Here is a 27,935-nt window from a genome sequence, read left to right on the forward strand (position 1 = left end):
CAGAAGGAAGAAGGTACTAAGACTTGATAATACATCAAAACTATATTTTCAAAATAAAATTGGTAAATTTGCTGCACTATTCAAGAAAGCAGTAAGTTCTTCACAACCAACCATAAAATATATACAAGATTATAGATTTTCATGAAGCATTAATTAGTTTCTCTTTTTCACTCAAAAATCCAAACTATCTAATAGGTTCCCTTTAAAATGCTAGTTTGTCTATATATATTCAGAACAAGGGATTTTTTACAACATTAATCTGGTTTAAATAAAATATATATGCGTATATGTCATTAGTTTATTTTTATGAATTAATTTTATATATTAAAATCTCTATATAGATGCAAAACCCCTAAGTAAGTTTTAATAAAGATAGATGTATAAGTGCACACTTAAGTACAAATGCATTGTACTCAATGTATTATAAATAATTTCCAGATATGAACACCGTAAGTATTAGAGGGCTAGACTGAATTGCATTTTGCTGAAGAAGTTTGCAAGGTAGCAGTTTCCACTTGCCATTCAAAATAGGTCAGAAATTATACACTTGCAGACTGCTATTATAATCCATTTTTTAAAGTGAAAACCGTAATCATATCAGCAGCTATTAAAGGCTGAGGACCTGCTTCTTATAACACTAGTTTAATGCTTTCTAAATAGTAAATTGAATGATGATACTTAGCCTAGGGGGGAAAAAATATCAGAAAAAAAGCCTGAGAAAGATTGCATTTTATAAACATGCACATATAGCAATATATTTAGAAATGAATACCACCCCTTCCCTGCCTCCCAAAATAGAAGCTACTCAACTACTCAGTCATTACCAATGATATCTTTGTTTCAATGCTAGGAGAGTAACTGTCAGAGCCCAGAAACTGAGCTACCTTCTCATTCAAGGCGAGATCTGGAGGTCAGAGCCGAGGCTTATCGCATAAGGCAGCACACAGACATGCCATTTGCACTTTCACTGCCCCTGCTACACTCATTGTGAAGATGAATGCAAAACTCAGATTTTTTTCAGATCACTCCAAGATTTTTGTAAAGCGATTAAATAGGAAGTCCTGCAGTAAATCACTTCTCAGGTGTCATGCAGACTGGATTGCACCTAGCCAAGAGGTAACAGTACAAAAGAACAATAACTATAAAAATATAAAAGAGCTATGTTTAGAAGCAGTCATGAAAAATACTCCTCTAGGTATATGCGCTTTTTGACTTGCAGAATTTAACAATGCCGCTATGAACTTGGAGTCTCCTGAAGCGTAAGACTCCTAAGAGAAACAAAATACTTGTCCAATATAGTCTTAAAAAAGTCACAGTGCAAAGAATTCTTAAAATAGAAGCTTGCAAAGCGCATTATAGTGTCAGAGCAAATCTGTCTCCATCCCACTAGAGATGCTAGCTCGGTGATCCGCATATAACTCCACCTATCTTTTAAGGCAAAAACTGTCCTAGTACCACTGCTTGTGGGCTTTAATGCAAAGTTCTGGCAATTGTCCAAGACTCTGGAAGGGAGGGCACAGAGCTTTTTAAATTTTCTTTTTAGGTCATGACACAAGAGATCACACTGATGTTCACTAACGCTCCATTTACAAACGCAGAGGGAAGTCAGCAACTTGTACTTAAAGAAAAAAGGAAGGCACTTTAAAAACAATGCTACATTGTACAGAAACTTCATGTTTACACAAGTTATCTAACACTTTCCAGAGAGCTTAGTAAAACGTAAAACTGAGAAAATATCATGTACTGCATGGAACTGAAAACCAAGGGTAAACCAGCACATATTTATTCATGGCAAATAGGCATTCCTAGCAGAGATGTTTTAAAATGGAAGTTTTAAGGGAAATAAAAAAAAACCTAAACATTTTTATTAAATATTATCCTGTCCCCTATGCTTAGAATATGAAAGGACATGCTCATCACAGAAATGAGCAGACTAAGTTGGAGGTCAGTGCATTTTAAGGTTAGTAAGTGATATCTGGAGCATTTGTCATCTATGAAGGAATCCAAATTGGGTTTGGGACTTAAGATGTGGTTCAGTCTTCTGGCAACGGTAAAGTCAAAAAGCTTTCCCACATTTTTCTCAGACTTGTCCTTTTGAACAAAGTTAATGGTTATATACAATCTTGTGGCTTTATATAGAACTGTTTACAGTAGCCTTTGCCAGCACTCAGATGCCATATTGCCTTCTGTATCAAAATAGCAACTAAGAATGATGGGTAAGGACATCACTGGAACAAGGATCCAATTAACGGAATATGGCAAAATTGACATTTATATAACAAAGTTTCAGGTTAGTCATCAATGACTAAATTTATACCACAGAGCTATTAATTCTCACCCTCTGTAGATAGAAAAGCAGCAGTTTCCAAAAAACTTACAAAACCAACAGCTTATGAAAGAAACTTTTCTGCCCAACAGATTTCAGTAGAAGTTGTTCAATTACTCATATGTTCCTCCTCCCCAGTAATTTGTCAGAAAACAACTGAAGCTAGACAAAATAAAAGATTGAACAGTATCACAACATAGGCAGACAGTATTTTCAGTGCTTATAGGATTTAAGAAAGCCTCTTTGCTGAATTAATACTAGAACAGTTTAAAACAATTAACAATGAGCTGGAGGCATACTAATTATTACCAAATAAAACCCCCAAACCACCCCACCCCAGCAGACACTGGCTGTTCAGGAATTTGTCTCTTTTTCTTGATGCTAATTCCTTCAACATGTTTACATGTAGAATCTCCTTGCACCCCCTCCATCAGGCAAGCCAAGCTCTCCTAGCATCTTGTGAAATGAGGTGTCTTCTCATAACTCAATTGTTTCTCTAACACCTCTTCTCATTTGCAGCTGTCAACTGGAAATCTCATGATTGATCCATCCCCGGATGTTATTTACTCTGTTCACACTTGAATTAATCTCAACAGTTCATTTCTCAAGTGCAACTTCATGACAGAGATCGTTTTCCTCCTAAATAATTTTCACTCAATAACCTGTCACTCACAAAACTTTTTGGCTTGCTAATAACTACCAGAGGACAAAATCTATAAAATTATTATTACTTGCTGCATGTTTTACTGCTGTTAGAGTCACCTGTTCTCAACACTTAACCTTCATACTTGTGCTGCTGCCTGAACAAAATACAGAATGTCCAAGTCAAAACTGAATTAGATCTAGTAAGTATTTCTCAAAGGCTAATATTACAGAGTCATATATATAATGTGTATCTTAAGCATAAGAATCATACTTAAAGAATGCTTTGCTTACAGAAGCATACTGGACTATTTCTTCCATTCAAAAAGCAGCAGTATACGTGTTAAAATTACCATAGTACTCTCAATGTCAATTCAGAAAGCATCTATTTTTAAACTATCTTAAAATGAAAATGTCATCTTATTAGGATTATCTCCTCAGTTGAAATCTTGACTTTCAAGGACTGCAAAGAGGACTATACAGTAAGAATAGTGGCTTTGCTGAAATTCATTCATGATGTTTTTAATAATGCATTAAAAACACGTTTAGACATTGTCTTGCATTTTACACCTTTCTTTCTAAAATAATTGGATTTCTTTTGTCTCCGAAATCCTCTAAGTTTCTAAATTTCTATGAGATATGACTTAAAATACATTCTTTCCTTGGACTGTGTTAGATAAAACCTTTTCTGTTTTCTCTTTTGTTGCAGAGTTAGTCTGCAATTCTTCCACATACCAAATTCATTTTCACTTCATGAATTTTAAGACAATTAGACTGAATAATTGCTAATATGCAGGAGAAATCTTCAGTGGTACAAAAGCACCCTGAACTCTATGTAGGGACAGAGCAAGAGAGGGAGAGAGAAGTACCTCTGCCAGACCTCTTCCCATCCTGTAACTAGCAGAAGTCTTCACACCAGTTATGATTCCCCAAGCAAGCTGAAAATCAAGGACTTAGCTCTCTATTCTGTCAGCCTTCCAACAGCTTTGCATCCAAAACATGTTTGGGTGTGATGAGAACCAGATACCAAATGAGCGGTAGCACAACCCTCTGAATATGTACCACCAAGCAAAAAGGGAAAATACATATGTCACCTAAACCTCTAAGGTGGATTGACTTCCTCCAGTCACGTCGGTTTGTGGAGACAGCAGCTGAAGCTGCAGGCCCTTCCTGAGGACCCTGCTCTCCAGCAAGTGCCAGAAGCTACCCTGCACATGAGATTAATTGCACAGACAACTAACTAGTACTGTTTAAAACAAAGGTAAAAAGCCCACCCTTGCAATTCCGTTGTAGGGTTAAACAGACTTTAAAAAAAATAAAGTATATTACACTTATGATTAAGGTTTAGGACAGTTGGGTCTGCAAAACTGCAATTCCCACATCACTGGTGAGCCACAAAACCTGAGCTTATCAAGTACTGCCAGTTCCATTTCCTACCCACGTGAACACACAAGATATGCTGAAAACCACCCGATGTATTTTCAGTTGTCTCCTCCGTGAAGTGTGGGTTTTTCACTTTACTGTTCGATAACCAGAGGAGAGATAATAAATCTATGAGGATTTAAGATTATGATCCAAGTTAAAACCCTCCTGAGCCAATGGAAACATTGGTGTGTGAGGTCTGGAGTGACCACATAATCATTTAATTAAGTCAGAAACTTATTCCTAGGAATGGCACCATTTCTGTTTGATTTAAAAGGAGACACAGCCAACTACATTTTGATCAAGTCTCATTTATACAATGTCAAAATAGCATTAGCTGGCTTCTACACAAAAGGAAAAAAGGGCTGAGTGACATCTCCACAAGATTTTCATTTCACCTTAATCCATAGAGTAACCTGAGTGATTAAAAAGGAAACAATGCATTCAGTTAGTCAAAACTGCCTCTTAACATCTTTTGGCCTTAACTCACATACTGTATTAGAAATATGCAATTTAGAAATATTACATACATACAGAAATGTTTTACTGATTTTTAAAATAGCTCACATTTTAAGTATTTCATTATTTTTATTATTCAATGCCATTTTCCAAAAGAATATTATTTCACCTGTTCAGTAAAAACAAATAAATCACAAAAAGGATGCCAAACTAGCTACAATATTGAAGAATTATGTTTGTACAGTTTCAGCTCTAATGACTTGATACAATTTAACACAGCATACATAACACTCGTAAATAAAATAGTCAGAATAATTTACCAGAATATCCACATTTTTGTTCTATTTACTGAGCAAGAGTAGAGAAACATTCAGAATTCTTACATGCCCACATGCATGCTTCGGCCATGCGCCCTCTCTATCTGCACCATTAAAACCTGAGCAGAACAAGCAGTTTAATAACACACCACTGTGAAAGGCAGGACTGAGATTTATGTAAGGACATGCTATAAAGAAAGAAGAAATTATTTCCACTGCAGCTTTTAAAACAATTCTACTATTTCTGAACACTGTAAGGACCAGAATAGTATCATATTTGTAGCACCACTATAGAAAGAAATAGTGCCATGTCGAGAAATGTAAAAAGCATATCATCTATTACTGTACATTTATTCAGCTACAAATCAAACTGATGAAATGTCTGCACTTACATTTCTAACATATCATAAAATAGAAGCAGGATGCCAGAAGAAAGAATACTGTCATTATGAAACTGTTCAAAAATTCATTCGCACCAAGGTGCAGTCACAGGCCACAAAAGCCTACAGCATTTGGTCTTTCAGCACCCCAGAAAGTATTACATCTGATCTTGTTAGAGAAAAGCAATCTTTTTAAAAGCAGGTAAATGAGTATTTCTTAATTTCTTATTAACCTCAGCCTATGTAGATGGTGAGCAAACAGATTATCATAAAAATATAATAAACCATCTTTAGTTTTGCATTACTTATTTCTGTCACCAAGCTATAGAAGAAAACGTGATTTAAAAAAAAACATTAGAATGATCCTGGTTACCTTAGAGGTGCTAACCTTTCCAATATTAAAGTTGATACTAAAGCTTCTACTTACTGCTACCTCTTGCCAGCAGTAGCTGGAGGACTGATATTGCTAAAGCTTAAATTTCTGAAATATTCTCCAATTCTATATTCTAATCTTTATAGAAGTATAATTTCAAGGTTGGCTCCCACCCTATGCACAAAATAGCTATTCTACTGTCCAGGATATGATTGCAAATAAGGAGAAAAAGAAAGATTCACAGCTGTGCCCCCAACTCACCGTACTTCCATTTCAATTTCAGGAAACAACAAGAAAAAAAAAAAAGACAACTTCTGTCAATATGTAGAAAGTAGTTAAGGATTCAAAATGGATTATACCAGTAGTATATATAGCTTGCAAAACTGACAATTCTGAGTGCAAACTGGTCACACCAAATTTAGCAGAACAGAGGGTAAATTTTGCCATCTTTAAGTGAACAGTCAACTGTTCTGCATAGATTTATGGAAAACAACTATTTTGATAAATGAAGTATTTCTAATTAGTACAAATGTAAAGAGTTCTCCCATATCAAATGAATTGTTTAACACAAAATATTCAACTTTACATTGTTATTTAACAATGAATATCAAATTTAGTGGTAAGAACTACAACTCATAGGTAGAGCCTTGATAAAGGCATGCTCCAACAGGTTATTAAAATAATATAGTAGTTCAATTTACTCTTATCTTTTGGTCCTGGACACCAACTGAAAAAAATCCCTGTGAATGGTAACAGAAAAAAACCTCTTCCAGTGGTTATATAAAAGAACATATAAAGAAACAGAGTAGAAATCCACATCTTATTTCTATTTAAATTAATGCACAGTTCTAAAAATAATTAGCCACAAATTAACAGCATAAAAATGTTATTAATTGCATTATTAAGAACATTGTTTCATATGACATAGGATGCTCGTATCGATGTAAATAACATTAATTGATAAACCAGTATATTTTTAAATGAAGCATTTATTATTTTATTTATCTGAAGGAAACTAAGAATTAGCATGACTGCATCTATACTAATGAATTCACTGCTCTATTTTTTTATATTTGGTTTTATCTTCAGATAATAATTCTCTGTCTCCCCTCATCCTCTAGTATCACCCCACCCTTAGACAAGTCTGCTTGCATTTTAGCTAACAAGGTATCTGTGTATTTGTATTCTTTTACTAAGGCTGATTAATATTACCTTGACAATACTGCAAAGCGACAGACAAAAGCAAAGCAATAAACAAAAGCCCTGACAAAATAGACATTAAGTCACTATTTCTTCCAAATTTGCTAAATCAAGTTGATAATTAACCTCTCATTGATAGCACACCCTTTACAAATCAGGCAATGATGATAACTGAGGAAATTAATTAAGCTAACTTTAATTTCATTTTGCATGTTACATTAGCTTGGCAAATTAAGCTGACAAATAATAAAGATGATAATAAAGTTCCACCTACATGAATTCTTCTGAGTATTCTCAGTGGCTCCCGGAGATGACATGGCAGTAAGAAATAAGCAAGTAAAAAGAAACACAGCACTGGTCAAGCGAAAGCTCCAGTTACCAAGCAGCCCCACTGATGTGCATCTTCACTGATGTAGAACAAAGACCGATGCTAGAAGGCTGCTTTTTCAAAGCAGTAATACCGCGACTGCCAGTTTTCAATGGGTCACTCGCACACAGAGGCATACACATGGATACTTCAACTCAGCGCCTTTCCAGAACCTGAACACAAGCTACCAGCAGCTGGGCTCTACCCGAAATGCACGCATGTATTTGGGAAGGTACCACACGCTGCTAAATAAAGGGGTGCGAGAAAGAGAGAAATCTTCCCGGCAGGTTGTAATCTGATGACATGCAGTTACAGCATGTGCTTATTTGGCAGAGAGCTGGAAGCGTTTGAAAATGATTTAGAAGCAAGGAAAAAGGTACGGAAGGGTTCCGAATTCTTTTTTTATTAGGCGACGTTCACAAGGCTCTCCCTTCGAAGTATTTTCCCTTAACATGGCTTAGCGCAGATACCCCACAAACCAGATTACATACTATTCTTACTTCACACATAAAATATTAAAAATCTTGGATGTGATTTTTAAATAAATTAGGAGCAGTCTTCTCTACTGAAAACTGAATTTTTTGTATTACATATCCAGACTACATTTTCATCAAAAATTGAAATAATGGCTATGCAGTTAAAAAAAAAAAATAACAGAAAGAGCATATGACCGAGAATCTGTGGTTATGGTGATGCTGCAGTTACACAACAGTGCATTTATGTTTCGAAAACTGTAAGGCACTGTGCAGAATTGGGAACGCTGGCATGGGTTGCCTCTTCAGTTTAGGAGGGTGTGCAGTGCTGCCCAAAATCATGATAGCTGTAACAATTCCTTTCTTTTACTTAAAATGATCACATTTTGAAAAGCTTCTTCACAACGATTACCAAAATACAGAGTACAGACAAAAGGGAATTATGTAACAAATACTTCTCCAACCATCATCATTAGAGGAAAAATTACCAAGAATGCATGGGCCTACGAAACTTGGTTTTATTTCACTGGTGAAAATAACACCGAAAATATATATAGGAAAGATTAAAACAGTAATAATAATCGCGAGATAAGCCTGCCTGCAGTCTGGACTTCAGTAATTAAAGGATGAATTCAAGTTAGAGCTGCAGACAAAATAGGCTTCTGTTTTTTCCACGTCAGTCATTTAAGCATTATAGACAATTAAAATATTACACCTTTAAATGTTTTCCCTTCCACATAAACTCAGTATGACAGGACTTATGTTCCCATGAAATTTTTTCCTATTCTCTACACAGTTAGCTATTCACCCTAGCAATAGCCACAGAAAATCTCTATTGTTGCACTGGCCTCCTCCACTCCTTACTAAACCAGAACTCTGCAAGGCTGACTCCAGCACAGGACCAACTTCTACTGCAGCCAACAGGAGCTGTACCTGCACATCCAAGAGCAATCTTATTTTTAGCGGCAGTGATGCCAAAATTGTTGTGATACATCTGACCTCCAAAAAGGCTTTTGACTTAGTGCAACACTAGAATACAAAAAGACTAGGACTCAAGGAAAAAGAGAAAGCCACATAAATGCATCAATAACAAAATTTGTTGGGAGAATAAACTAGCTCCCTCAAAATACAAAGCAACGTAAGACACGATGAAAGAGCATAAGGGTGCCACATTAAAAAACCACAAGATTCTCTAAAAATACATGTAGATGAAGCAGAATTTTTAAAAAAAGAAGAAAGTATTCCTACCCTCCACTCTCTCCCAGTCAGAATTAGCATTAAAAAACCTAATAAACACAAGGTTTCAGAAGTATCTGTAACATTAGCATTCTATGGGTTACATTAACTCATTGTCTGAATACTACTTTCAGGTGACAGCCATCATATAAAATCCTGAAATCTAGCTGAGCAAAGAGATTACAAACAGCAGTATCAAATTTGTAACAAAGTTACATTATAGCCAAAACACACAACAAACAAAAAGTAAAAGAAGCATTTAAAGCATTAAACCATTAGTGGTTTGAGGTGCAAGAAGCGACAAAACCAAAAACTATCGTTGATCAGCTGAGTTGCAAGGGCGCACAATATTTGTTCCAAGGAAATCTGATTATCTAGTTTGTCTGTAAATAATCTGGTGTCTCTGTAGCATCCCTTTCTAAACTTTAGATTTCCTTTAGAAACTCTACTCCCTATTTACAGCTTTGAAAATTCAGACCCATTTCCAATATATATAACCCCTTAGAAATGGATGCCATTTTACGGTTGACCAAGATCCACCCAAGCCTATATTGCCACTATCAAAGAAGCCCTGTTTTTCCCCCACCAGTTGAAAACTGATCAAAAACGGGCAGAGGGGAAACAGGTTTCCATCATATCAGATTACTAATCCAGGTGACAGTGCAGCCCACCTTTTGGCAAAGCATAATGGGAACCAGCGTTCTGAGGTAGCAATTCAAGACGAAGTTGTAGATAATTTTGCTTCTACAGTTTAAATACACTAAAAACCTCTGTTTCTCCCCCCCGCCCCAAAATCTAAATTCTATTTCATATATAGAAAATACAGTCTGTCCTGAACACTTGACGCTTGTAGACATTAACCTATTAGGTAACTAGTTTATTTCCAGTCATCTGCAAAATAAATGCATACACAAGATACTACCCATCGTAGATTGCTTCACCCCAAAGATACTATTTAATCCAGCAGATGTTTTGTTGTCTTGTCAAAGGCAGCTAATAAATTTTCAACTCCACCTAATGTTCAATAGAAGAGTGTTGCCAATAGGAAAAAAAGTCATGCTTAGGGTGTCAGCAAGAGGCAAGCAATTGCTTTTGTGCGTTATCACATGCAGCCTCTGTCAAGACAGAAAAGTGAAAACTTCCACTGTTCTTGGGTATGTATTCATATATAGAACAAGTTCTGAAAGTATGTCATTAAGTCTGATAATTCAGCCAAATTGAATCAGATGTGTGCAACTCAGCACCATCCACCTGTGGGCTACAGAAATGTGTATTTGAAAGCTTTTACATCCCAGTGCTGGTGATATCTGCCCTGATGTATAAAGACTTAATTATTTACTGGGGAGCATTGAAATCAGTGAAAGATCTAGAGTGAACTTTCTTTAAATTTTTCTATTTAAAAGGATTTTAAAACATTTTTTTTCTTTGAAAGGCTTGACTTGAAGTCCATATTTATTTCAAGGAAGGCAAAAAAGAGGACAGAAGTTACAAGTGGCTAGATTCAGATCTAGAAACTTTTAAAATGTGTCCTGACAGGTAAACAGATGAGAGAGTCTGCAAACTTGAACACAAAAAGCTAAATCAAAAGCAAAGTAGCTATAAGGACACTTTACCATTTGTTTTTCTTCTCCATTTGTCTCATTCTATTACACTATAACAAAAGATTTCAGTAGTTAAAACTTATTTGCCTTTCACTCAAGGTTTGACTAGAAGTGCCCAAGTCTCAAATCTTTCCATTCTCAAGAGAATGGTTACCATGTATGGGAGTCTTGGTCAATTCTTGCCACAGACAATACAGGACATCGAAAGTTGCAAGGTTCTCCTCCCATAGCCAGGATGGGAAAGAAGCTGGCAACACACATTATTAACTAGAAATCTATCAGTATATTTTCAGCTTATAGCAAAATAATGAGGAAAAACCCTGAACCCTGAATATCCTTGAAATTTTAACTCCACCTTAGCTTTATTACAATAGAAATAAGCAATTGTTTCCTAACTGTTTTCCGGTATGCCAAAATAAGAGTTGTCTTCTTTTATATCTGTGCTACAAGGTTTAAACATTGAAGTTTTTGACAATGGTCACCTAAATAAATTCTAAAACAATCAGGAAATACTCACAGCAGAAGCACTGCATATCTCCCACAGCATGTTTGGAAGAGGCATCCAAATAACAAAAGACATCCTCCCTCCCCTATTCAAATGAGTCATTGAAATGCAAAATCACAAAATACAACATTAAATTAGAACTTTCATTATTAACCAACTTGGTTATGGACACAATATGCCAAGAAAAAATTCCTCGCAGTAATGAAACTTTGCATGTTCCTAATGTGACAGGCTCTAGGGCTCTGAGGTAGTAGTATATTTGGAAATGTTAAAGTAAATGAACTCCATGTGGCTGGTATGATTTTCTACCACAATGTCATCTACTCTTGCTCATAAGAAACATACAGGATTGTGTGTTCAAAATTACAGAACAACTTCTAGAACAACTACATCATTGAATGTACGAGCTTTGTCAACCACGAGCTGCGAAGATCTCTATTGCATATTACCCATGCATCTGGAAGACAACATGAAGATTAGGAAAAAGCTGTTTATTTTGACAACCATGAGAACACAGCACGATAAAGATCCCTAGACTGGAAGAAAAAAAATGAGTTTGACACACTATCTGTTGAGGCAAGTAGATTTCAAAAAAAGGAGAACAAAGGGATGGAGGCAACAGACTGCTCCAAACATCATGTACACTTAGAGAAGGGAACAATAAAAGCCAGGAAATTAAAGTTTATATACAAACATATTTAAGCTACTGGTAAAAGGACTGGAAAACTGCAATTTCAACAGAAGCTTCTTACACACATGAAGAGGGATGACAAAAGATCTGCATATCAAATGTGACCCAGTGACTTAACTTAGAAGAGAAAAGCAAGAAAAAACACCTCTTAACTTCACCAGCCTCCTTCTCAGAAAGAGTATTTTGACAAAGTTTTGAAAACTTATCAGGACTGGTTTGGGAGAGATCTCTGATGCAAAGAGCTGAAAACATATTTTGTTGTATTGTAAATAGAAGTGCTGAAAATGGTCATATGACCAGTTTCCCTGAGCTTGAATGAAACTAATCCTGTTAAAGCTTAGAAATATGCATGACTCAGTAGTCAAAGCCATGTGTGTATCTGCCCTTACAAAGTTTCTGCCACCTTTTATTGTCCAAAAGTGCTGTGTTGCTGATTACCAAATGGCCTCTACTGCTTTAGTTTTCTTTCCAGAAACAAACTCAAAACATTTCATCCTAAACTTTTTTTAAATAAAAAGGGACTTTTAGAAGCAATTTTTAAATCTATCATGTATGCAGTTCCCATTTGGACAAAGCCTGAAGTAAACTCAGCAGCATGTTATTGCCATTGTGCAATTCTACTACTTTTATAACTTTTTGTTTTTCCATTATCTACCTCACAGCTCTGCTTCACTCTTCCATCTTGTAAAGAGATTAACAGTATTCTGTAAATATTTACTACACAGTCCTGGCTGTGCTGGAACAGAAGAAATATTAACTTTAAAAAAAATATATGAAAAAAAATTGTACCACGTGCATAGAAGAATGGTGGAATGATTTCAAATCTCAGTGCAGTCATGAATGCACTAGGTTTCAAGTATCAAGAGAAAATAACCACATATTTGCTATCTAATTTCTAGTTTCTCAGCTGTAAAAATGATACACACCCTTTCTAAACCACATAAGAGTACAGTCTATCAAATACTAAAAACAAATACACACTTACACAAATATCAACTAAAACAAATTCTACTGTTGCAAGAAATTGCCAAGATCCACAACAGAACTCTTTTTTTTTTTTTTTTCCTCCCCCCTAGCAGCTTTATAAGCCTCAGCCAGGACAGGACAGCACAGGGCATAAGCAAGCTTCTACAAGCAGTTCTCCGAACATTGGAATTGATGCACGCTAGGAAGAAATTTGCAGGCTACTTCATATGGCATACCTAATGTTTTCATCCATAAATCTATCACCTTTGAGAGCTTTGCTCTCTGAGAGATAAATTACTAAAAAAAATAAACTGGACAATGCTTGACATGTTTTGCCCTAATGCACACCCACACTTCAGGTACACAAATGCCAGTATTGTAGCAGAGTATCAACAGGGACATCACACAACTCTGCCTTCTTCAGAGAGAGATCCTTATTACAAAAAAGCAGGAAAGCTTCTAACCTTCACTTTCTCAGCATCACAGATTATTAAGCAATATCTTATGTTTACAGTGCAATAGAAACCCCTTGAGGTTAGAAGAGACGAGACTGGAGAGGTTTGTTCTGCCCCTATACACCATGCATAGAGCAAACAACAAAGGAGAATGTCTGGCCCTGTAAATAGTCTTAACACAAAAGGAAGAAAAATAAAATCTACTTTTCATGATGAAAGAGAGTACAATCTGTAATACAAATGTGAAAAAGGCAGGAAAAAATTCTAAAACAGTATCTCCACTGACAAATACAAAAATAATTCATCATTTCTTAAAATAGTGTTATGTACTTATTTCATGCTACTTAAAGGTAATAACGTCAACAAGCAAGAGTGTTAGTGGATTCTCAACACTTTTCAATGCTGCAAACAGGTATATACACTGAGCTTTGTTTTGAGCCCCTTGTTGATGACACCTGGTATCCTCAAAGAATAGACCACTTTGTACCTTAGCGCACTCAGTATGAAGATTTAAATGAAACCAGAAACAGTTCTGTTTCTTGGTTATGTGAAGGTTGATTTTGTTTCAAACAAGTCTTTCATAAATATTAGGTATACAAGGGCACTTAAAATGTTTGCAAGTTTATATACATTTGAAGATTTCACAAGCTTACTGTGGTCCCATCCAGACTACACCTGTGCATCTATATGTGTTTATATTTAAACAAATACAAAACTCCAGGAAACTAAAGTTTTAAAACACATCCGAGAGACCTGTGAAGGTGCCCCCTGTCTTGTGAGCCAGACCTGCATTATCATGGTCAGTGCCAATATACAATTAGTACTTTTTCTGTATTCATTGTGAAATTGATGGGATGCATCACTGAATTCAAGTTTCCAGTGATGTGCTATTTTGACCCTCAAACTATACCAGTTTCTTAATTCCAGTAAAACCTACTTTCTATCCTGAGCAAGGCATGAGAACTCAGCACTAGTGCATGTGAGAGTTATATTTGGACACTGAAAAACATGCATACAACCCTCTTTTTACCCCCTTTAGCGAACATATTTAAGGAATGTTGTTGTGGTACTTCAATTTCTGCAGAATCAGATAGAATGAACTTACATATTTATGAAATACATTTTTATGCAAGACATTTACCATCCATAATCTGGAAGCCAATACTTTTTAGCATATGGTATTCAGATTCACAAATAACAACTTACTGTTACGAAAACTGGCATTTCTGTTCTTCTCCATTACAACACAATTTAATGTACAACGGTTTCAGCTGCACATGCATTGAAAGATGCAAGTGTATATAAAGGTACTGGAAACAGTTGTTCTTTCCTAGGCCCTGCACTGGCTATTTTATTAACTGAATGTTTATGAACACATTTCACTCTGTACAGGTATGCAAGGATGAATTAATTGAGGATGTAGTCTATACTCGCAATACAAAAATGTAAAGAATCGTCTACCCAACCACTTAACATATTTCAGATGGAACCAACCTTTCTTGAATACAACAAACCATATTTATAAGCAAGATAAGATTTTATTTATAAAAGCTTTACATAATGGTCCTAATACTTCCTTTCCTCAACTCAACCTTAAAATGTGTTAGGTAACGTACCACTAGAAATATTTGGGGTTTAGGTGACTGTGTTACATTGGTAACTTAGACATGCTTCCTGCTCTTGCTGTTGCCTTTTCCTTCTTCTGTGCCAGGATTTCTCTGGCCATCTACTGAGTTATTTCAGCATGCTTCATCAACCGAAACTAAACCAAACCAAATGACACATCATTTTCTGCACAAATCTAGTGAGCCTTGGAAGTAGCCTAAAACAGAAAAATGCAAGGACAAGCCACCAGTTAGATTGGGCAAAGCTGCTGTAGAACTGAAACATCTGTCACTATGTAATCATGAATCCTTCATGACCAGAAAGCTCTTACTCTCCCTGTTTCTGATCAGCTGATGAAATATATACTAGATTCTCAGAAATTGGCTGAAGGTCCAAAAGGCTGGAAAAAGACTGACTGAAGCCAATCTAATGAACACTTCTACTTCACAATCCAGGTTAACAACAAAAATTCCAAGTAGCATCAGATCTGAGAAAGAACAACTTGGTAAGCAAGAAACCATAAAAACATTTTCTCCAAGCATGTATTTCCAATCAGGTATGCACCTGCTTTTCATTGGTTTAATCTCAATTTCCTGGGAAAATGTCAGGCAAGACAGTGAAAGTTGTTGCCAAAGTCAAAATATGGTATCTATTGTTTATTTTAAAGCATATTGTTGTCATCTTACAGAAAGAATTTAGACTTGCTTGATATAACTATTCTTGAGAGTTTGTTAGCTATTAGTCCTCTCTTCTGTCAGGTACAAGCTTGTCCATCTCTTCATTGCACGAAAAAACACAGAAATTTGGCTGACTGATGTTCAATACCCATTTTTAATAATCTGTCACTCTGCCTGTGCTTTTCCGGTGTTCCATAGCTTCTGCCAATACTTTTGAGTATAAATTCGATCAGTTGGTTCAAAAATGTCCAACACACCTACAGTATCCTCTAATCTGGTCCTTCCTTGTTATAGCATGAGATCCTACTCCTTTCCCATTGATACTGGCTACATTAGCCACAGACTGCTGTTGAACTTTCAGTGAAGAAACACGCAAACACTTTGGCTTTTTTCTTGGCATCTGTTTGCAATTTTCCCTCTTAGTAAACTAAAAACCCTTTCTTGGCTACCAAGACAAGCCTTGTCTACCCAGGACAAGCCTTTCATAACTAGTATTGGAAATCTGTATGCCTCTGTCACTATTACAGAACCAGTTACTTAGTCTGGTATAAATTTCAAGGTCAACACACAGCTAACACCTTCCTCTTCCATGAAAATAATTGTCTTTGTAAAATACTTACTGTCAAATAAAATTACAATCTCTATTGGAAAAACAAGAAGCCAAGAGAGAAATAACTCTGGAAACTATCCTCCTGGCTTCCAGAAACTCACTTAAAATGCCTAATACATACAAACAAAAAAAACAGGATTCACTATTCTCACAAGCATCAGGTACTACAAAAAGTAGCTGCCTTGCTTTGGAACAGAATGAGCTTAGCATTTTTCATTTTGTATTGAGCTAGTCTGTGTTGAAAGCTGTCAAATCAATCTAAAAAAGGGTTGTTATGGTAAGCTACAGATAAAGTGACATTTTACATCATCTGTGTTGCTTGTCTCTTAATGTTAGCTTTATTATTTTCCTCTTTTAGCATTATGTAAAGATGAGAGTAATGAACTGAAAAGGCAAAGAGGAATGCAGCTGATAGAAATTTCCATCACTTCTTTCAATTTCAAGAGACAATTAATTGACATAAGTCAATGTACTTGACTTCATTCTCATAAATAAAGACTAGTCACAAAACCACAGTCACACCTTATTCAAAGCAAAAGATAATAGCAATTGTCAAGCTGATCAAACATTAAAATTAGTAGGTAGAGTAAGCCTGAATTTAAGATTTACTGAGAACGGTAGTGTGTTTCATCTATGCACCACAGACAAAGCAATAATACATGACAGATTTTCTAGCCATTTCATATTATGTAGGACAGATATTTGTATATAGCTTCCTGTATATCCAACAAGTTGAGCTACAAAAATTGCATTTGTCTGATGTAACATAATACTGTGAAAATTTCCTAGAAATAGCTAGACAAAAGTCTAACAAGTAACAGCCTGCGACTCATGTCAAAAACACATTCATGCTAGAAAAGACATCAACTAGTTGAACACAAAGCCCTTAACTTCCAAAACTGAACAGCAAGAGAAAGGCTTGAATTAGATACAGAATCTCTGAAACCTAGCTAAGACAACAGAACCATTTGTGCTCTTCCTACACTTACAACTGTCCCAAAGAAACCAGTAGCAAGAACAGGTAAACTGAATAATAAACAGCCTCCTGGGGTGGCACAAAATTAACATTGTCAAATGTAGAACTGGAACAGTTCCTTGCTAGTTTCACTTAATACAAGAGTTACTGTAACTCTTGCAAACATTCAAGTAGAAAATTAAAAATAGAATTTACCTTTGAAGGTCTCAAGTTCCTTCCTGTTGGAGAAAAGCAGAATTAAAAAATATATATTATTAGAAATACTACATCTAGAACTACAGGAGATATTTTACATGGTTTAAGACTCATTAAAAGATGAAAAAACAAAGAATTTGAATATAATCATATATAAAGATAAAATTACTATGTGTGTTTATCTAAAGCAAACACTATCAACCTGTTTAGAAATTAGGCTACCACGTATTTATAAATATGTACAATTACACAAAATATTGCACATTTATATCTAGCCACATAATTTCTAGATACACTGTTGCAAAAATAACCAAGACTTCTTAAGGCTTTAGGTACTAAAACATCCACTGCTTAGCAGAGCTTTGCCAATTTATAGCACAGTGAATAACAATTAGTGTTCCATTTTCATCAATGCTATTCAAAACCCTTTTGGCAACAGTGAAGGAGAAAAATTTGACAATACCACTGACTCAGTTACAACACACTTTAAAGGCAACAGAGGCATACAGTGACATTCCTCAGAGGAGAGGATTCTGAAGTACAGAAAGTGACAGATAACCCACAACAGTCACATACCAGAAAGCTAAGAAATGAAGTCAACAGCAATAGTATATTTTTTCCTTCATACCAGGCCACCTTCCACTTTTCATAGTTATGCAATTGTGAATGCAAAGGCTATAAAACTAAAGGGAAATATTCTAGGTTTTCAGGAAACTGCAAAATGCTCCATTTCCCATCGCTACAAAGTAGTGATTTATCATTACTTTAGAGGCTAAAGGAGAATCAAAGTAATAGCTTAGATAAGGCAGAATGCTGGCCTTTTCCTTACAAAATGCTCATTTATAACGAACATCTTTTCAGTCTCTGCCTTGCAGACTGCCTAGTTAGATTCTGAATTTTGAAAGCAAAAGTGATTATAAGAAAAATAAATTTAAAAAAGGACCGAACTCACAGTTGTCCAGATAAATGATTCTATTCACTATCCATAGCCTAAAGCATGCTTCAGTCATTACTGAGTCACCTACCACACTGTTTCACAATACATATGCTATACCATAACTCCTTCCCCTCCCTAACAGATGATGCAATACAGCATTTATTCTTGCATCAAGAACTAACAAAACTGTTTCAAGCCTGAAACAACTTAATTTCTAAGCAAGACAAAACTATTCTAAAAGAAGCAAGAGAATACGTTTACCTCCACATTTTCAGTGAACATCCCACTTTTGTCACCAAATGTCAAATACGGGTTTTTGAAAGAATGGGTGCTTTATCAGGAAACAGGGTATAGTGTGATTTACAGTAGAGAAGCCTATTAGTTGTAACTTCCTGTGAGTATCTATTTCCCTTCCTGCTTCTCCAACATCCCTTTCCCTAGCCAGTTTCTCCCTTTTTTACCAGGGAATAAGCTACTTCACAGCACCTGTGATTTGCAGGTTCATACCCTAATAAATTTTTCCTACCTTGCATACTCTAAATATAATTACAAAATTCTTAAACACTCTCACAAGTTGCACTCCTTATTTTTTAATAATGGCATACTAACTGAGAAAACAACAATCACAGGAAATGCTTGTTTTCCACAGACTGAAACAAAACCATACTGAGGAAACATCTTGTGAAAGTAAGAGGAAAAAACCTACACTACTTGCACCTAGAATCAGGAGGTCTTATGCCACTTATCTCCAAAAGGGAAGACAAAAAAATTACTCATTGTGTTCAAACAGATTAACAAACAAGATGCTAATACAGTAACCAACTGACAGTGATATTCATTGCTTTTGTCTAAAACCCCACAATTCTCCCTTTCAAAATCCATTTTTAGGGTTGATGCATTAAGCTGCTGTCACTGTATCCATATATGTAATTGCCATTCATTAAGAAAGTTGGAAATTAATATTTGACAACACTTTTTTTTTTTTAACACATACCGCTGAAAAATTTAAAATATCTACGATTAGCATACAGTAAAAATACAGATTTGGAATTTAAGGATCTGCATTACCTAGTATCCTCATACCAATTAAGATCCAAAGATTGATGATTCTTTATATTTTAGACAACATGAATGAATCAATTGCATCTTGTGGTTTCTCACAACACTCTTAAAACATATATTTAGAAATACATATTAAAAAACACACTCATTGAAAATATGCTCTGCATCAGCAACATAAAGGATTTTTTTCTTTTTTATTTAATCAAGTTATCCAAATAAAAACTTGAAGTTTTAAAATTTTAATCCTAAACCTCGTTCATCATCAGCTTTGGTAAGAACCAGACACTAAACCTAAAGTAGAAAGGAGACTATGACTTGTAAAGACACTGAAAAAAACAGATGGCTGAAGATTGTATCAGTACATTTTCTAGATGTGTAATTACAAAGTTCTAGATGGATGTACAGACAAAAATGTATTACAAAGTGTGACATTTCTCATCCCCTTTGTAAGTAAATAAACATTTTTGTATTTATTGATAAACTGTCAAGAAGAAGATAACCTCCTACATCTCTCCAGAAATCTAGAGACAAAAAATCATCTGCAAAAGTAAATACATAGCTTCCTTCTTAATGTAAGTTCAATGTATTTGGAACACAGACACTCTATAAAAGAAAAAACAGCTTGAGTAATTAAAATGAAAAAGATTAAACTGAAAACAGTTTTGGAAAACAGTCATCTTCAAAAGGAGGTTAAAAGACAAGCAGGAGGAAAAACTTGCACTGGAAGTAGGCCTGGATGAGTAGCTAGGACTTCTGCCTCTTATTATTTTAGATCTTGCCATATTAAATTACCAGCTTCAATACTATATATTACATTTTTGTATTTGTTTTTCTTTTAACTTTAAATTGTGCATTCTTTGAGATGATTTTTCACATTAGGTTTATACAAAAGCTACAGCAACAGAGCTCAGCCTTTGATGGATAGCTTAGTAACAACATCATACTAGAAGACAAAAGTGCAGTGCAATGAATCATCTCAGCAGAAGAGTTCTGTCAACTGCTTCAGCTCAGAAGTGTATTACCCTATACATGTTTTCCGCAGGAAAAGGATAGCCTTCCTCTCTACCCCATTTGTCTAACTAGTTTAAGGCAATTGAAAGCTTTCCACTGAGAAATACTCCTGGATTTTATAGAGTTTTCATCCAAAAAAATTCATGCACTTCACAGACAGATGAGATAAACCTTTCCATTATTATGAGAAAGAAAACACACGCCTGCCTTGCCCCTAGTCTTGCTACACATGAAGGCTCTTGAAGCCCAGTGTGAGCTGCTCAGCATCTATCCAGGATTAAAGGAACTCTCATGCGGAGTCTGACCAATAATCAATACAACCTACTATTTGGCATCTGACTATACGCTCTTTTACTTTAGCTACTAAATTTTAGGTTAGTGCCAACAAATCTGACTAGTGACACAAATAAGAATATTCTTTACTTTTTTACAGATAACAGTAAGCTTTCAGAAGAAAGGACTTAATTAATAGTCGTATTATAATGTAACATAAATATTTCCTCTCAGTGAAAGATGAATTTTAGTACCACTAAGCAAGAAAAAAAGGCTAAAATAACAGGCTAAAGGCTAAAATAATCAGACTATAAAGGCATGAAGGCACTTCAAAAGTAATTTTCCCCTGTGTGTTGTGCAACTTCAGAAGCTCAGCTTCTTTCCTGAGAGGCAAGAGGCTGTACAGGCTCCATCTACACTGTAGTTATGCCCATGAAAACTGTTCGGCCACACATATAGGCAATAATTTTCATCTCCTTTTCCAGTTGCTTGTTTTCATAAAATAGATGGGGGCTTAGTGAAATTCTATACCCCTTGAATTCAGGTGAAAATGACCAACATGATAGCAGCAAGTAAAGGGCAACAATTGCCAGCGAAAACCCAATTGCATAAACCTGGTTGCCTACTTCTTCAAGATAATACTTAAGTCAGCACAATGATATTCAGGTATATTTAATGCCAGCATAAGAGACACACTAATCAGATTCTCAGCCCCTTCTGAGCATGATGGACACAGGTAAATCTGACTATAAACCCCTCTATGTACCATGCCTAAAAAGGCACAGCTGATAATGTCTCATGGTTCAAAATAACCTAAAGAAATTAAATCAAAGCATTACTCATGCAAGAGATGCCATTGAGAACTTCTCTGAAACATCCCTTCAAAAAAGACCTAAGCCACAGGTATAGAGGAGAGGGATATATATAGACATTGGTAAAAATACAATAGTCCATTTCAGTCTGAAGTATACCTTTTATACAATTTTTTATTTGCAAGAAGTACCATGAATTCTGAAGCGAATTAAAACAGTAGTGCCTTGAAGGTCTGTTGAGACTGGATGTGTCTTTTGAATTATTACTCTTAAGTTACCTGGAATGTTCTGATGATCATGTTGTCAGTGGTCTCAACTTCTTCATTTACAGAAAAGTTGAGCTTCAGGGTTGTGGAGAGAAAATATAATTTTGGAGACAACAGGTGAAACAAACTGTCTACAATCTATAACTTGTCCCACAGAGTAACTGACATGACCAGAACTTACATGAATAGTTAGAAGGCAAAATCAAATTCCCAATTACCTTCCCATTCTCCTCAGGCTTTTCATTGCACTATTGGGTTAACCTTACTTTATTCACTGGGAAGAAGAGATGGACACTAGGAGGAAGATTATATTGGTTATCACTGATAAACAAAAATAAATCCAGGAAGAAGAATACGGGAGGAAGAGTCAAAACCATCCTGCTTTAAGTTACTGAAATCAATGGCAATTTAGTTTGTTCAACAAAAGCAAGACAAAGTTCTTAGGTTCTACTGTATCTTGCAAAGGGCTGTAACACTAAGATCAATTACCCCAAGGTAACAAAACACAAGAGAATTCAATTAAATACCTAGAGACCACAGAAACACCACATTCTTTACAATGATGCCAGCAGCCTGAAGTGACAGTTCCATATTTTATCTTCAAGAAAAGAGTAGGCAGATGAGAAAGTAAAAAAGTCATAAATGAATGTCAGGAATGATTTTCTAACACTAGCTCTGAAAGTAACAGCCAATAAATTCAAACTACTAGACCCATGCATAAACAAAAGACAATCTCAAGACAGCCGATAGATGGTAAAAATTGAGGACTAAATTTGAAAGATTTTACAATGAAATATGTTTATAAATGTTGAGTTGTAAATCATATTTACAACTCAAAATTCACAATTTAAAGCAAATATAGCTGCTTATGTGCAATTTAATTTAAAAATACTTCTGGCACCTAACAAGATCCAAAATAAAACCTGAGAAATACTGCATTTCACCTGTTATGTCTGGTACAGTTAAGTTTTCAAAATGATAGAAAAAAAAAAAAAAATTTCCTTCCATAGCCTGATTCAAGCTTTAGTAAGCTAAAAAGCCATGAGAGGGACTTTCCTCTGGAAGTCATCAGAAGTAAAACCCAAAAACCTGAGAACTCAAAACTTATGTCACTTGCATGGTGTGCAGAAATATTTCAAGTACTTTTTTGTGTACTTAGGATTAGCACTTATGACAATGACAGAAAAATGCTTTCCCTCCCCTAGATTCCTTAAGCACCCCTTTCACATCACTTAGGCCAACTACTACTTTGAAATACCTTTGAGACTTAAGTAATGAAAGGCCTTTTAAGTAATGAAAAAAAAAATCAATAAAATCTAAAACTACTACTAAAGTACTCTTAGAATTAAGCAGCAGGCAAGGTTTCTATTTATCTGAAGAAACACTAAAGACAGGTCAGGATTCTTCACCATCAAATGTGAAATTTTATCCAATAAAACAGAAGAGCAAAGCACTAAGGAATTTAAATAATGTTGCAATGGAGATGTTTTTGTTTCCATACTCAAATGCAGCTACAAAAGTAGCTGAAGTCTTTCTGTGTCTTCCAGCAAAACTTCTACATCAACTTCATTCCAGGAGATGGAACGGATCAAAGCAAAATTTTGTAACAATATTTGCAAAGATTAACTGGTAATCAAGCTAATAAATACAACTAAAACCAAATACTATCCTAACATACTCAGCAGTTCCAGGGTACAGTGAAAGCAGTTCTCTTTGGATGTTTCAAAAAAAGAAACAAATATTTTTCTTGATGAAGAACATTGGGGGTCACCTTTCAGGTGCTATCATTCGAAAGAACAGTAAAAATGAGGGAGATGGCATTAAAAACAGGAGAAAATGGTAGCAGTGAAATCATTAAAAGTAACCAAGTGTTTTGTCCTCTGCTAAGAGACTGATACAGGCCATTTAGCATTGGCCATTCCAAACTGGAACCTGAAATGCAGAATAAATTCTTAGCTTCCTCTAAAAGCAAATGCCTCCAGATGTAAGATTTTGCACAGGACCCAGTTTTTATGTTTTTGCTTTCATCCTGTTGCTAACAAAAGGGGACAGTTTTTAAATTTGAATTTTTTTTGAACTTTTATCTTAGTATGCAATGTTATCATTGGATCACTAAAAGATACATGTATCAGCACAGTTTATTGTTATCATACAACCAAAATTTAGGAATCAAAATTTAAAGCTGAAATTTGAGAGAAGAAATTTAAGAGAAGGTAGAAACAATTCCACCACCAGCTCCACCATCTTTAGTCTTTCCTAGAAAGAAAAAGGGTTCCTGCCAACCTGTTTTTGGTAAACAGCCACACAATAAAATCCAGACCTTCTTTTAACTCAGCCATCAATTTCTTCATAAGCATTAAAAGAAAAAAAAAATCACAGTATTCAAAAACTGGCCAAACTTTATTCACTAAGTGACATATAATATGCCACAAGTCCACAAAAACAAAGTAGTAAAAAAAGCCTGTAACCCCATATGCATTCTTTACCTAAAATGCTGAATGTGGTTTCACACAGCATGAATGCAATTGTGGCAGATAGTACTTGTACTTGTACCACTTCAGGCATCCTCAACACATACCTTTGATGCAGGAATGTAAAATCTCCCTCACAGAGGTGTTGTCAATAAATGCATTTAACACATTTTTTTAAACAAATTGCTTTTGGATGTAAGTGAAAAGGAATTATTGAAGATCTCAGGAAAATAATTCATAGTGAAAGACAGAATTTATCAGGAGGCACAGTACCTTGCTCAAAAGCAGAGAATGGATTTTACTGTGGTTATGACAAACACCTAAGCCCTGTTCCGCCGCTAGCCACAATGAATGAATTACTTTGATAAATAGTGCAGTTCTGAGGTAAGGGAGAGTACAAAACAATGATTAAGGCAGTCCTAAACCATCTGTTTCTATTATTGGTACAATAAGTCTGGACAAAGAATGCCTGGTCCTAACAGATTGACAGGATTTGCAGATTATGCCCAGTAATCAGCACTACAAAGGTAGAGAAAAGTTATGCAGGATTGACATAATGTTTAACATTTTCTAGAAAACATTAGTAAAAGGTGTTGTAAGATGCAGAGGATCTAACACAAACATTCAGCCTTTAATCGCAGGTCACAAAAGCTAACAAAGAAAAAATCTTTAATATGCCTATTCAAAAGAAAACAAAACTATAAGGAGAAGGTACGCTACAAACCTCTTTATAACAATATCATTGTCTCTCTGCATCAAGCAAAGACCACCACAAAAGGGCAAAATTAAATCAACTGAAAAGTGACAGAAATTATACTGCACATTCACACTTTGCAAATAATATAAGAACTGCCAAAACCCCTACAATCTTTGATCTGCTATGTATTCAGTCTTGCCCAATGTTTTGAAATACTTGGAGCACTGACGGGAGTAAAATTCACTAATAATGAAGCAGCATGCTCCTCTGGGGTTGATGCGTGCAAAATACTGTACTGCAAGTGTTCTCGCAAACAAAGAAAGTTCAGAGCCCTAAAATTACACAGAAGGAAGCACAATTACCAAGGGAACTTTTCCAAACCTTGTGCAAGCCCAGTTTTTCAGGATCAACAGAAATTCTCATTCCATGTGTCTGTCCAAAGAAGTGCAATAACTGATGGCCATAAAATTAATTCCAGCCAGTTATCACCATGAAAACACTTGCTACTGATTCTGCTGTAAGCAAGCTCATGAACAGCAGGATGGAAAAGACCTCTGCAATCTGAACTCTGCTTTGAGCACAGAAACTTACAGCCAGACAATTAATGCCTAATGAAAACTCAAAGCCAGTCATCCACCGCACATCTACCATGAAAGCTGTCCTGAAGCTAATAAAAGTTCTGGATCCACCCTTGCAAAATCATTATTTATGTACCCAGGTACACAGAGGTATAGCAGCTGAAAATCTATACCACCAGAAGACTGATCAAGAAGAATATGGCATGAAACCTTACTTTGATGAAAATTTTGATGAGAACTATGAAACTTATAGCTAGAGTCTTAGAAATAATTCACTGCACATTTAATGTTGGAAGGAAAAAATACACTTGATTGAAACATTTGCAACAATGGTATACTTTTTACATATAAAAAGTTAATTTTTTAAATTACATGTAAAGCTTAAAAGGGTTATGAAATTTATTAATTTAAATTCATCACTGAAAATGATACACTGTACAGAGTACTGTTCTAGCTTATCACCTGGGGAATGCTATGGGATCTAAACAAAATCTAGACACAGAAATCTTCTTTTAGGCAACACGATATTGCATGGCAGTGTATTAGCCAATTCCATCTTCTCTCTTTTGCCCTTGGTAAAAAACTTAATTAATTTAGGTTAAACAAGATCACAAAAAAAAGGGCAGCTTTTTACAGTGATGCTGCAGGAGGTAAAGATAGTATTTGAAAGCAAAACATAGCAAAAAAAATTTTTTTTTGTATGTTAGTGAGTAAATAACCATTAATTGGCCTAAGTCAGAGGAACTTTTTCAAAAAGCAGACTAGTCTGAATTGTCTAAAGAAGTTTTTTGTATTTACTTTTTGAGTGTTTATGTTGGTCAGGCCTAATGTAAGCCACTGTAACTGCAACAATCCTTACTGTCCCTTATGTTCCCAAAGCAAATAGAAAGAGAGATAAAACCAACAGAAGACCATACAGAAGAAATAAACAGTGGTAACTTAAGACATTTTCCTCACATACACATCTCTAACCTACACGATACAATTGCCACAAATTTTATACCCTTCTGAATGAGAAAGTGAATGAAACATTACTGTCCTCCAGAAGCATAAAACCACCATCATGGCATGGCAATGCATCTAACAAGAATTTTGACAATCTGTCCAACTCCTCATCTACTGTACTAATTACCAAAGCATAGGGGTTTCACATTATTTGACAACAAATAAACCTTTAAATTACAAAATTGGGAGTAAATATACATTTTAAGAACATATTTTCTCTTCGGGTAAAGCATTTCTTTAAATCTCACCAGAAAGGAAAAAAAATTGGTACCACTAAGGTTTGCAATATTACTGAACATTCACCTGTTGAAGTATACCCTAGCATCAGGGTATACTTCAGATTCAGGATTTTAGATTTCTTCATTCATTTTCCTTCTATGTCTGTTCTCAAAGCAGACAAGTACTGAAAAACAGAAAGGATCCTTAACCAAGACATCGTAAAAAAATTAAAATTCAGACAACTATGTGTAAAGTCAAATGAGACACAGTAAAATGTATTGACCCATTTCCAGTGACAAGGACTCTTTGCTATCTCCAATGTATTCCTACAAAATGTTGCAGCTGGGCAGGTCCTTTTAATTGATAAAACAACCAGGGGTTTCTATTTTTCAAAAAAATGGTGATCCCTCTGAAATGGATACAAATGGTACTAAGAGCTTCATAGGAAGTACAGCTTCAGGACAGAAACATTTTATCTTACACCATAAGCCTGCAATTCGGTGCACATAAAAATTGGCACAGAAATGAGCTTTTGACAGTGCTTCCTAAAGGACACAGTGCACTTCCTTGGGAATGCAAAAACTGCTGTTGGAGACTGGAGGGAAACAAGGAGTCTTCTGCAGTCAGAAGCAGTACGTCCTCAGTAGGAGGATGAAAGGAAGAAGAATTGTGCTTGATTAAGAAAAGGACAGGAAACAAAATGGCATGGTTTCATGTTAACATACATGCAAACAATTGCAGCAAGACTAACTAGAGAAAACAAGGGTGAATCTAGACTTCATCCAACAATACTAGTACCCTGATCAGTGGATTTAAAAACAAAAAAGAGAATATTAAAAATCCAGAGATACATACACAGAAAAACAATCAATCTCCCAAAACACTGGGCTTTAAAATATATTGTGGAAAACACATTGGATTGATGAATCTACTTTGTAACTAGTACTTAACACAATGACAAAAGAGAAAAAATTGATCTGTTTGAACTGAAATAAAGTTGGTCTATTTAATAGGGTCACCTATTTCTGAAAATCAGTTAGCATAAGCTGCATTTCAAAACTTTAATGTTGACCTAAAGCACTTTCTTCTAAATCTTTCATACAGGAAGATTATTCAAAAGACTTGAAG

At 35.4% G+C, this 27,935-nt stretch overlaps 1 protein-coding gene across 3 annotated transcripts in view; it reads right to left on the bottom strand.

The window, feature by feature from the left end:
* Positions 1-27,935, bottom strand: part of DTNBP1 (dystrobrevin binding protein 1) — a 69,638-nt gene that overhangs the window by 21,450 nt on the left and 20,253 nt on the right. For 2 of the 3 annotated variants that reach the window (XM_010573175.1, XM_010573174.1), the window contains one exon: positions 17,477-17,499. The exons of the other annotated variant lie outside the window; for it this stretch is intronic. In XM_010573175.1, the coding sequence (XP_010571477.1) occupies positions 17,477-17,499 (23 nt within the window). The remainder of the gene's footprint in view (positions 1-17,476; positions 17,500-27,935) is intronic. 3 annotated transcript variants of the gene reach the window in all.

This window comes from Haliaeetus leucocephalus, unplaced genomic scaffold (genome assembly GCF_000737465.1).
Source record: "Haliaeetus leucocephalus isolate CR32 unplaced genomic scaffold, Haliaeetus_leucocephalus-4.0 Scaffold373, whole genome shotgun sequence".
Taxonomy (NCBI): domain Eukaryota; kingdom Metazoa; phylum Chordata; class Aves; order Accipitriformes; family Accipitridae; genus Haliaeetus; species Haliaeetus leucocephalus.